Genomic DNA, 12768 nt, shown 5'->3' with positions numbered 1-12768 from the left:
AAAAAAAAAAAAAGGAGCTTGTTTTTTTTTTTTACCAGGGTCTCTCCTTCATTAACCCCGGCCTCCTCCTGCAGTAATGACGACAAGACGGGGAGGGATGGGGATGACCTCCTGAAAGAGCAAGTCACATGGAAACAACCTCCTTGACCACCCCCATCATCAATGTTAATGTGCATCCATAGCGCTCAGTTACTGCCATGTGTTCAGCTGGCAGAGCCTAAAGTGGGCAGGTAGTGGGCGCACACACACTCACACACACACACACACACACACACACTCACACACACAAACTGCCACCATATTGTCTGAAGGAATCCAGCAGCACTCCACTGGTGACAGATTTTGACGAACATGTCATTAAGGTGACACAGTGTAAAGCGACGGAGGCTCGTGTGATTGACTTGTTAGCCCATTACGATGCTGTTGCGGAATTAATGGCTGCCATGGGAGGCCGGCTCGAAAACGGAGCTGGCAGTTTTAACGGCTCGCCGATGAGTTACGGCAGGAAGTTTACTGGCGGACAAAAAAAAAAGAGGAGGAGGGAAAAGTGTGGCGAGAGAGAGAGAGTCAAGGAGACAGAGAGGAATGGCTGCCTCGCTCCCCTCTTTCCTCCCGTCGTGTGCAGAGGGTGAAATGTGACCAACAGCAGACCGACGCCGTTATTGGCCTGTACCGTGTCACGCTATAACTCGCTCCCTCAAATCCTCATGATTTACGGGAGTCTGTCGTTATGGATCCCGCAGGCGACGTAAAGCTCCACAGTACCACTGAATTTGACAAACACTGCGTTCATAAAACAAAACCCCGACGCGAAGATGTGAGGCCGGGGCTCTCGACCGCGCTTAACTGGTCGTGTTTGTGTGTTTTCTAACGAGGACGGAGCGGAGGAGCTGCATTCTTCATGTGCAGATGCTTGACTCGCTTATCCCGACTTAGTTAAAGGGCTGTGAGAACGAGGGAAGACTGAAAGATCTGAGACGTTCGAAGGCGACTATGTCACTGCGACGCCTCAAATACGAGCAAAGTGTTTCGTGATTGATCAGGAAGTAACCCTGTCGTTTCTGGAAGGCACTTGAGTTTTCAATAACCCTGATTAATGAATTATTATTTTGTATAAAGTATATCTGTAGGGGAGAAGTACTGCGACGGCATTACTGTTTTTAAAATGTTTAAAACTAACAGTGTTGTTGTTTATCTGCAATTTAGTTTTAAATATTAGACTGAATACTTAGAATGTACGAGGAAATGTATGGAAAATATTAATAGATTGATATTGATATTGCTTGAATGATTGATTCATAAATTGTTGGGGGGCTTTGGAGAGGGGTTTACATATACTGTAAAATGCTCTTGTATCTCGGCTGTTTTGTTTCAGAATTATATACATAGATTAGAAATAGTATCATGTTTTCTTCACATTTTCACAATTTGAGTACCGGTATATTCAGTTCTAGTTTTGGTCCATATTCCAAATGAATTGATCAATACAGAAATTCAACAGCAGTAATAGGTACAACAGCAATAATAATTATAAATCATAAATTGATACCATGTGGTCTCTGATTGGTTTGTATTGCTCTTGACTCATCGTGATGCATTCAAATGCTGAAGCAGAGAGGAGGAATTTTGAAGAATATTTCTTTTTCTCAAGACGCTGAGGAATTCTATCAGCCGAATATCTATAGAGCTATGATCGATAAATTTTTTTCATTTCCAAAATGTTGACACGTTTGGATAACTGCACATCATTCATGCTTTTCACTGAAGAATAAAATACTCTTTGATGTGAAAATGTTGATTTTGATTCAAGCATTGACAATCATGCCTGTTCCTTGACCAGCTTATATGTGACTGTGACATTGTAAAGTGTTGGACTGAGCTATAGGAGGCCTGCAGAGAACTAATAAGAGCTAATATTCTGTTAAACACTAATAAGAGGAGAATAGAAACTATTTCACAGTTCAGAGTCTACAGCTGCTCAGTTCAGGCCGCAGTTAGAAGTAACGTGAAACTACAGGGGGAATAAACAAGTTAATGGAGTAAAGTTTTGTAGTGAGTGGAGTCAGGTACAGGTACAGGTACAGGGACAGGGACAGGGACAGGGACAAATGAAACCCATCAATGAATAGAAGCTATTACATTAAAAGAAAAAAAGAAACATAAAGTCCACATAAAGTCCCTTATAGTTGGTCATTATTTGTGTTGTATAGATCAATGCAGTGACCCATATAGAATTTAAATTTTATTTCATGACAACTTTCACCTTTTTGCATGTCTTTGAATGAAATAAAAAATTCAAATATGCACAGCGTGCTCTCTGTGCTGGGTTGGAAAACGAGAAATATGAGTATCGTCATTCAGCAGAAGGACTCTGAGGAAATCCTATAGGAATAGTCTTTTCTCTCTAAACTTGAGTAACCGTTTGCCCTCTTCTCCCATGTAAGGAATCACGCCGGGCTTCAGTGAGAGGGGCTGCGTTACCATGCCGGCTTCCTCTGCACTGCAAGGTCCTGACCCCATCACACCTACCCCGAGTTTCATTTAACACCCCGAACACTCCTGCCTGGAATAACTGGACTAGCACCTCTCAGCGCCTTCACGCAGCCCGCTGTTTACTTTGTTTGTGTTACCTTTCCCCTCGAATTCTCACCTCATCTCGGCGGGATACAAAGCCTCCCCCCCCCCCGGTGCACATGTTGTTTCTGGTGCTCCGGCTGAATTGTTGGGGTTATTATACGGTCGGTCTTGGGCTTTTGTAGCCTTGTCAGTCGGGTGAAAGGCGGCCTCTCTGTTTGTTTTCTCCTCAGGAACTGATCCCCGAGTTCTACTACCTGCCGGAGATGTTCGTCAACAGCAACGACTACCACCTGGGGATGAGGGAGGACCGAGCCATGGTGTGCGACGTGGAGCTGCCGGCCTGGGCCAAGAAGCCCGAGGACCTCGTGAGGATAAACAGGATGGTACGAGAGTCACGTGTCCATTTCACGATCTCTCACTGTGTGATTATGTTCTCCAGAATTATTCATGTTAACAATATTGCTCAGGAAAACCTTAAAATATTAATCTCCACAATGTCTGCGTGGACAAAGAGTCGCCTCCTCCGTGAATAATTAAAAGATCTACGAGAAATTATAAGCCTCTTTAAAAAAAAAAAAAAAAATTGCATCATGATTTGATTAACTCTTTAATATGCATTGTCAATAGCTTGAACTTTTTGCGTTATTGGTTCCATGTTGAAAAGCACCAACAGAAATTTATGAACAAATAACAGTATGGTTACATTAACATAAATATAAATATGTTAGGGTTGATGAGGATAAATCTATTTGCATGATAAATGAGAGAAAAGATCAGGTTTTGATTCATAATCAGCAGCACAGAAATGAGGACTTAATAATGTCTTAATAAATGCTGATTTCACTTTAGAAAAAGAAGAAATCTAAGAAGATGAGTCATTTCAAGACTTCATTTGAAAAGATCAGACGTGTTTGCGTCTTCACAATGCTTCAAACAGCCAGCTATTAGTACGGGTTGTGCATTTGTGAGATGAGCAGCAGAGACGGAGGGTTGAAAGGTTATTTTTCTGCCGTTGTTCTTGACTCTGCTGCTGCACAGCATTCCTCCTCATCCCACAAACGCATGCTCCTTACAGATGACTTATTGCATTCATGTCTTCAGCCCAACCGGAGTATTCTTCCATTGTTATTATTAATAATTTATTCTATTCAGGCTGTTAATGTTTTGATCTCCTATTAAGACTAATACGTGGATGTAAATATTTTAATGCATCTTTTATTGTCTGCCTCCTGTTAGCAGCAAATAGAAAAACAAACAACAGATCAATGGCCATACTTTTTGTCCTAACCTTCCCGTGCACGTGCGTGCCCTTGTCTTATTCATGAATTGTCTAATAAAGCATGCCGCTCGATACAAACGCCGTCCACGCCGACCCCGGAAGCCACGCTGAAAGAGGAAGGGCAGCGTGGTCCTGTAGCGAGGAAGACCTTCAACGCTCTGCCAGTGTTCCTGTGTGTGTGTGTGTGTGTGTGTGTGTGTGTGTGTGTGTGTGTGCGTGCGTGCGTGCGTGCGTGCGTGTGTGTGTGTTTAATGCAGACAGCCTATCGGCATGAGGCGCACAACTCCCAACAGGTTTTCAGGAGCAAACGCAGAGACACCCTTCTGACCTTCAGATAAACTCTGCTTTCCCTTTAATCAGACTCACAGTCGTCATGAAACGAAGATGAGTGATGGAGAATTTTAAAACGTCACACAGGAAGGACGCGTGATGAATGGATGCTGGGTTATATGCACATATTTGCCGGGATTTAGTCGAAAAAGGTGGTGGATGGTGTGCGTGAATAATGAGACACATTTATATTGATTCAATTCAAAGTAATTTTATTTCTATAGTGCCAAAATACAACACGGGAATTTCCCCATGATTCTCCATTCAATTCAGCAGGCAGAGATCCATATTATATGCCAGCACTTTTCTAATTTCGATGAAATCCTTCGGTGGGGTTGGTGAAGGGACACAGGCGGTCGTGCGGGCCGGGGGGGGGGGGGGGGGGGCGCCGTGCCTTCGGACCCCAGCTTAGAAGGAGGAAGGAGGCTGAACACTCTTGACCTTTTCATCTGGAGTGACAGAACTGAGGCTGGCCTTATGCAGGTGACCTTTACCCGAGCTGTACCCGCTCTGCCTGTTTGCGCTCTATCAGGCTGGCGTTGTGGCAGAGTCACGGGGTTGGAGGGGCGGAGGTGGGGGTGAAGGCGGAGGTGGGGGAGCTTTAGAGTTGTTTAAGGCATGTCTGCATCTCCCAAAAAAACAAGAAGCGAGTGGAGGGAAGGAAAAAAAGAGAGAGATTACAGTAGATATTTTCTCACTCTTGAAGGATACATGTGTGGTGCTGGCTTGCATTGTTCCAGTCACAGGCCAGTGTGTTCACACGCCCAGAAAATCATAGTCCTCTCCTCCATTTTTTATTTATTTTTTGGTCTCTCTTTTGTTCTGTTCCCTCGCTCGCTCAACACTCTTGCTTCCTCTATTATTTCTATTCTGTCAGTGAATCTCTGACTGCACCCTTTCTCTCTCTCTCTCTCTCTCTCTCTCTCTTTTTTTTTTCTCCCTTCCCTCCTTTTCTTCCTCCCTCCCTCCCTCCCCTCTTCCACCCACTTCCCATCTTTGCATGTGCCACTTTCAATTGTCGTGATATGCCCTGTGGCAAACTCTGCCTCTGTGTGCTGGAGCAGGCTTTGTTGGTAATGGCTGTTATTCCTGACGCGAGGGGAGGAGTGTAAATTTCTCCAGCAGAGCCTTAGCCGAGCATGCATGGGAATTATATTGTTCTCTATTCTGGGACAATACATCAACCCCCCCCCCAGCCTGCCCTGCTCCATGTCTTCCATAGGTATATTTATAATAATTCTCAGTCTTAAATCTCATTTTAAATCCCCCACTAACACTCCCACACGAAATCCCGGTCTCCTTTTTCACTCTCACAACTCATTTATCAACGTTTCTCCTGCAGATGCTTTTTTACAGTAAATTGGATCCTGTTAGTATTGAACCAATTTCTTTGTCTCCGTGCAGAGACAATATTTTTAAGTGGACAGAGAAATATGATCTGGGCACTTTGCTATAAATTATATTTATTTATTAAGACCTTGAAATGTGGCTTGTGCTGCTCTATTCCTCCTTTAATCCTTGTCTACAGCCACAACAAAAAAAAAAGGTTAAATGCTTGAATTATTTAGATGAATGTAATATTTTCCCGTTAAGCACTACTTGTGGTTGGCTTCATCTCACTTGCTGCTGGTGTCACGTTGTGGAAGGTCACCTGTGTGCAAGGAAGTTCACTTTGTCTTGTTCCTTTTTGCCCATGTGCTACTGTGTGCTCTGTGTTGGGGTTTTTTTTTGTGTGTTTTTTTTGCCTCTCACCTCTAATTGCCCTGTACTCCTCTGACAGGCTCTGGAAAGCGAGTTTGTGTCATGTCAGCTGCATCAGTGGATTGACCTTATTTTCGGCTACAAGCAGCGAGGCCCCGAGGCGGTGCGCGCCCTCAACGTCTTTCACTACCTGACTTACGAGGGCTCCGTCAACCTGGACAGTATCACTGACCCTCTGCTCAGAGAGGTAACACACACACACACACACACACGCGCACACACACACACACACGCACGCACGCACGCACGCACACACACACACACACACACACACACACACACACACACACACACACACACCACCTCTTTGTATTCACTGTGGACACACCCTCTTGTCTTGATCTGTCCTGGCATGTGTGGAAACATTCATATCATGCATCTGTCAATCAATTAATGTGTCACGCAAACGTAACGTGTGAGAGAATCACGCAACGCTGCCGAGTCATCAGGTTAGTTGGGAGGTTTATAGATAGATGGATAGATAGATAGATAGATAGATGGATAGATAGATAGATAGATAGATAGATAGATAGATAGATAGATAGATAGATAGATAGATAGATAGATAGATAGATAGATAGATAGATAGATAGATAGATAGATAGATAGATAGATAGATAGATAGATAGATGTTAATTAATATAAACATTTTAGAATGAACTATATTATCAATATACATGTACAATGTCCGGAAAATACTCTAATATGAGTGCAAGGGTGATCAAACCCATTAAATCTCACACTTTCTCCAGCTGCTATTGGAAAATAATAAGGAGTTATACAAAAGAAAAACAGTTTACTAAGGCAGTATTTTTTGCTTAATGTGCCATGGATGTGAGATTGTTTACATTAATATTAGAAGGAATATGGTCCCATTTGTGCAAACCCCACTGTTTCATCAATGCGATCTTGATATATTTATTTTAAATGATGTCCTGCTGCCACATTAAAAACGTCTTCCTTCATTCCATTAGCATCATGAGTAAGTGTTTGATTATACAGTAAGTCTCCTCCTCTGATCAGATCAATGACTTTGGCGGTGCTCCTTTGATCAATCAGCAGAGGTCGATAGATGAGGAGGTGACTCCCCCTTGTTCTTAACAGATTAATTGAAAAACTATTAGCTGGACCACATTACTTGTGAATGGCGTGTTTGCAGAGAGCGCAGCAGCTGGCGTGCATTGTGGTACTTTCCAGTGTGAGCTCGTCCCTCCCTGTGATATCCACCATCTGCTGTCTGCAAAACAAGTCATTTATATACTGTCACTTCCAGGGGCGCCTTTATTTATCAAGTGACCACTATGCAAATCACCTGCGGAAGATTTGGGCGCTCTAATTACCAAACCGCATTGCAGAAGTCTTGATTTTTTTTCACTTGGTTTGGAGAAACGTTTGAGATGAAGCCTTGTTTATTTTGAGGAGTTTTCTCTTCTTTTTTTTTTCGCTGACTGTTCCACCCCGGGGAGATGACAGCGGCGTTAGTTAGCCGCACATTAGGACGCTGCTATTCAGACTCCCTAATTGTACCCAGTTGATGTCGTCGGTACTGTGACATGCGAGTGTATCTGCGCTGGAGAAAGAAATTGCCTCGGCTAATTGCAGCTGATGTAACGTTGATATGATGAGCGCTAATTAAGACGAGCCTTCAGACTCTCAGGTTCTCATTCCAGACGGATTGTTTTCATTGCAACATGAAGTGAAACCTTAAGTAGTCCAACATCTTAATATTCTACAGTATAAACATTGTAAATAAGTCTCATTAACTTTAGTTTCTGTACATGAGTTTTCATGCTTCATCTAACCAAAGCATGCATGACTGTGGAGGTAAAGCCAACCAGAGCTGGACAATAAGACTTCAATGATAATGAACCTTAAACATTAGTTGAAAAGAAATCCCAAAGATGATTTTGGCTGCTATTGAATAAGGTTTTATTAAAAAAATGATCTTGGAAGATGAATGAAACGATAATCAGCATGCATTTTTACTGTGTTAAAATCCACAAATAACAATACAAGAGCTTCACTGAAGCAGAGCAGAACTGTCTCATTTGTCTCCTCAAAACCATTTATCATGCAGATTTTTATTCAGAGATGTATTGACAATGTTTACATTGATGTGTAATAAGAAAAAAAATCACTAAAAGTGAAACGTGATCCTTCATTATTGGTAGTATTATTATTATTATTATTGTAGATGATTGCAGTCTTTTGCAGCAGAAAACTGTAAATGCGGAGGTACAGGCTTTGGATAATTCCAGACTGATGTGGATGTGTTGTGTTATTCTGCTTGCTGTTTGCCACACAGACACACTGCCTGGATGAGTAAGTGAGGTGGAGCGTGAAAAAGTGCCCGGCGAATGCCTTTCTGCTGAAATGTAACAATTGACTCGAGGGTATTGATTCATTCAGGGGCCTGACAGGTGAAACTGCAGATCTGGCATTAGTCACAACAATTAAGGCGTTTGAAATGTCAAGAAATTAGAGGTCATGAGAGATAATTTCCGCCCGCGTTGTCAGATGAAAATGATGACACCTTCTGACACGCTGCCGAGGCCTGTGGTTTGAGGGCGCGGTGACAGCTCCGCTGGGCACGCTGCCGGAACAGCAGTCCTTCGACGCCATGCTTCTCCTGACAGGCTTCTCTTACGGAAAAACATGACAGCAACCCCTTGATTCAGACCCCACTGTGTCACTCAGAAGTAAACAGACAAATTATTCATCAGTGGGACTCTATTCCTCAGCCTGCTACTGCTCCTCCTGTCCCCCCCACCCCACCCACCCCCCACCCTGAATCAACACAACAACAAACACGGCAGCCGGCAAATAAATACCTCGCTTACTTTGAATTTCATATTTCTGCGATTACCTAATTCTTTTTGCGAAAAATATAGTGGTGATGCTTGCATCTGAGACAGCCGCCATTTGTGGACGCAGTGTTTGAGTCCAGCCGTTCACACATCACTCAGCAAACACCCCCGGGGCAATTCTTTGTTAGTGCTGCAGAGAAGGTAAGCTTTGAGAGAATCCTTCAGTGGTATCTAAAGAATTGGTCAGTGGAGTCATCGCACGATGCACGACAACTGGGTTGTCCTCAACAATAGCCGATGACGATGAAATATTGTGTGCTTTAATATTGCTTTCGTATCGACGGGGGCGAAATGCAGCCGCGTCATGTTTGAGCTATGTGTCGTGACTCAGCAGGATCCCACGCTGCTTAGTGGGTCACCGCACGGCCATGTCTGCAATCTGTGTGACAAAGCTGTTGTGTTGCTGTATTGCATGAATGCACTGGAGGATGCTGCTGGAGGCGGAGGGGCGGGGGCGTCCTCTGTCACCTGTTTGGGAATCATCCTGCACATATAGAGAGAGCGAGAGCTGCAGACACTCACCTCCAAAGACTTTTGCAGTGGCAGAATTGAACGGGAGCAAAGTCAGACGGACAGACAGGCGAGCACGGTGCGTTATGACGGATGTTTGGTGCTCACTCAAGCACGGCGGCTTTTGCTGGGAGGGGAAATCATCCAGATGGCTTTGGCAAGAAGTGTCACTTATCAGCCAAAAAGCAGGGCCTGAAGTGACTTTAAACTAATGAACTGCCTGTTAAGTGCTCCTCATCTCTGCCTGAGATTGAGATACGTGTCTGACATCCTTCAGGGGAGATTACTGTTTTGCACCTGTGAGATATTGACATGTTTTGATCACCTAGTGGAAGAACACGTTCTTGGTTTAACCTTTGACAAATCAACTTCCCTTCCCCCAACGCACACGTGCACGAACACCTCGCACATTCAGGCTAATTGTCTCTTTCCCCTCCGCCGTCATTGGTCCACCACAGATTCACACCCACACACTCTGATGAGCATTTTGTTATGATAACCGATTAACCTCCCCAAACATGCATGCCTTTGTTATCGGAAGTTAAAGTACATCTTCTTTCCTCTATGTGCACCTTCGATCTGCGATCCGTGCGTACGGTGTGCCCTGGGGTAACCCGCTTCCCACTTGCAAGTTCCACACGTTATTCGTCGTAGGAGTACGTAAGGTCGAGAAGCTTGGTTTCTGCTCTTTCTTTTTAATTTGCAAGACTCCTCTTGTGGACTTGTGGCTCTTCATCACGTGTGGACCAGACACCTTGGTCCACCCAGTGACGAAGTGTGTTGTTTGACTTAGATAAAATGTCAAAGCATCGTGTTGAGAAACTTCTACACTTCAAACTCATGCATAGAATGTATGTCACCCCTAGAAAACATTTATGTATCTATTTATTTATTTATTTATTTGAGCAGTACCCATTCTACTCAAAAGGAGTGGGCTGAAGCAACAAGCTTATGAGCGCCCACCCCCAAACTCAGAGCAACAAAAAATACATTCCAGACGAGAATAGAAAGAACAAAACATCAACAAAAAAGAACCTCCCACATTTCAAACGACCATATCAACACGGACCAAACTTACAACACATCACCTTAAAACATCACCTCATGAAGCTCACGCACCCTCCTATTGTGGCCTGAGTTCTATGCATCGTGAGCGGTCTTCCTTACATTTGTACTGGGATTGTCCTGGTATGGCATCTCTTTGGAAATTAGTATCTTCCACCTCATCAGATCTATTAGAACTATACATACCATGTTCTCCTAGAATACTGCTCCGAAACCATACCTCATCAAACACTACGGCAGCAGTGGTTAAAAGGTTATTGGAGTGAGAAATATGTGTTATTTAGTTTAATTCTATGTACTTACTGAGATGCTGAGAAATTTCAGGACAGTGTAATATGTGCTGTAACCATGTAGAAAATTGTGTTGGAATGAGTGCGAGGGACTGTCGTCAATTGGGGAGGTCGTTCTGGAGCGGTGGGTCTAAGGTGGACACTTTATGTTGTATTATTGTCATTGAATAATGTCGTGTTCCTCTCTTTGGAAAATCTAAAACAATTGATCGTGAAAAGGAACTTGGAGTACTCATAGAAAATCTTGCAGACTGTGCAGAAATGACCCAGAACCATGTGTTTGAATAATTATTTCAAGATAATGTTTGGAAGACAGTGTGTTTTTATGCAAAAGTGAGTTACTGGCCTGTTTTGCTTGACAAGAAAAAGAAAAATAACAGTGAAAATATTTGTATATTTGCATTCCTTAACCTCAAGTGAATGGTTAGTTCAGGAAGTAGGTTTGCTTACGAGTTGTAACTGAGCCCAGTATGACACAGAATATTATACTGAGGATGAAAACTGTGAAAAGCTGAATCCATAAAATCCTATTTTGATACTACGTCTCTGTAGAGATCAATTTGATTATATATTTGTGTCTGAAAACTGAACACTTACAGTTTTAATTCAAACTGAGTCTATATTTCCCTCTTTATATCCAATTTGCAGGTCATTCTGTCATTTATGATCAGTTAGTATGCTGTAATATTCTCTTTGTGACCTTAGATAAATATCATTCACATTAAAAATCATTGAATTGCCATAATGTCACTTGCCCAGCACTCTCACTGCGGGGTAAAGAAACTGTGACTAACACTTAATGGTTGCCAAATCTGCTCAACAACTCACATGAAACTTTTCGCTGCGGTGCGACAGCATTCAGCCGTGTGGACGGCCGCCTTTTTTCGGTGCTGTTGAAGATAGGAAGTGATCGTGGGTGGAGGGGGGGGGCAGGGGTCGTTGGGGGCGATGGTTGGCCTTGCAGGTGGCCTGTCCTAATTCACTATCACCTCCAAACGTCCCGTGCCACTTCTCCCGCTGTGGCATGTGCTACCCAATGGCTGCTTTTGATAGTGAGCGGTGTGTACAGGCGCAGGAAGATGAGGGCCAGTCGCCCAGGCAGTGAGGAGGGGCGGGGCGAGGGGGCTGAGCGATGTATGTTCCATTGTGGCGCAGTGGCATTTGACGGACGTCTACAAGCTCCCCTCTGATGGTGGAAGTGGCTCCAGTCACATCAATCACTCCCACAGTGGAGTGCCCCACTTTTCAGTCAAGCTCAACAGCTCTTTCCTCCATTTTTTTTTTCTTCTTCTTCCTCTTCCTCTCTCGCTGCAGCCGGTGCAAAGAAGTTCTTTTCTAATAACAGTAACAATCATATCTTGTAAGTTCTTTTCTCTTTTTTTTTTTTTTTTTTCATTGTGGGAACTTTAGTTGCCGTTTTTTAGGTTTTCCCAAGCATCCAGCCACATAGTTTAAACCCATAAATCATCTGTCACCGAGGTACCTAATCACATCACCATGACCTGCTTTGTGAGCCTCACTCTCATAGGTACGTGTCTGTTGTGTGTGTGTGTGTGTGTGTGTCTGTGTGTAGTGTTGTGTGTGTGTGTGTGTGTGTGTGTCGTGTGTGTGTGTGTGTGTGAGTGTGTGTGTCGTGTGTGTGTGTGTGTGTGTGCTGTGTGTGTGTGTGTGTGTGGTGTGTGTGTCGTGTGTGTGTGTGTGTGTACACATGCTTCTCCCCTTTGTTTCAAGCACAATAACATCTAAGAGCGCGCCGGCCTGCTGCAGTCCTCGCGGATGTCACTCCCAGGTTAACGTTTGTGCAGCCGGGGGCCCCTGCTCCTGGAAATGGAATGGTTAACTGAAGCATGTTAATAGGAAAAGGCTTGTCTCCTTCCATACTTAACACTTGGATGACTCTGCAGGCCGAGGGGGGAAGGGGGAGCACCCAGGCGGATTGGGAGTGCACCCCTTTCCCTTTACCCCCGCCACCCACCTCCTCCCCTCCTCCTCCTCCTCCTCCTCCTCCTCCTCCTCTCTCCTCAGAGGCACGGCTGAGTTAGGATTTGCTTGCATTGTCAAGTAACGCATTGACCCATCACTTTGATGC

At 43.9% G+C, this 12768-nt stretch overlaps 1 protein-coding gene across 1 annotated transcript in view; it reads left to right on the top strand.

Annotated features, from left to right (window-relative positions):
• The window catches only part of LOC308141652 (neurobeachin-like), a gene marked incomplete at both ends in the record, with an annotated part of 240698 nt that overhangs the window by 217395 nt on the left and 10535 nt on the right, over positions 1-12768 (top strand). Inside the window, 2 exon segments of the mRNA XM_080511859.1 lie at positions 2808-2960; positions 5967-6281. Of these exon segments, the coding sequence (XP_080367985.1) occupies positions 2808-2960; positions 5967-6281 (468 nt within the window).

This window comes from Blennius ocellaris, assembly GCF_963422515.1.
Source record: "Blennius ocellaris genome assembly, chromosome: 2".
Classification (NCBI taxonomy): Eukaryota; Metazoa; Chordata; class Actinopteri; order Blenniiformes; family Blenniidae; genus Blennius; species Blennius ocellaris.
This window is presented reverse-complemented; position numbering and strand designations above follow the sequence as displayed.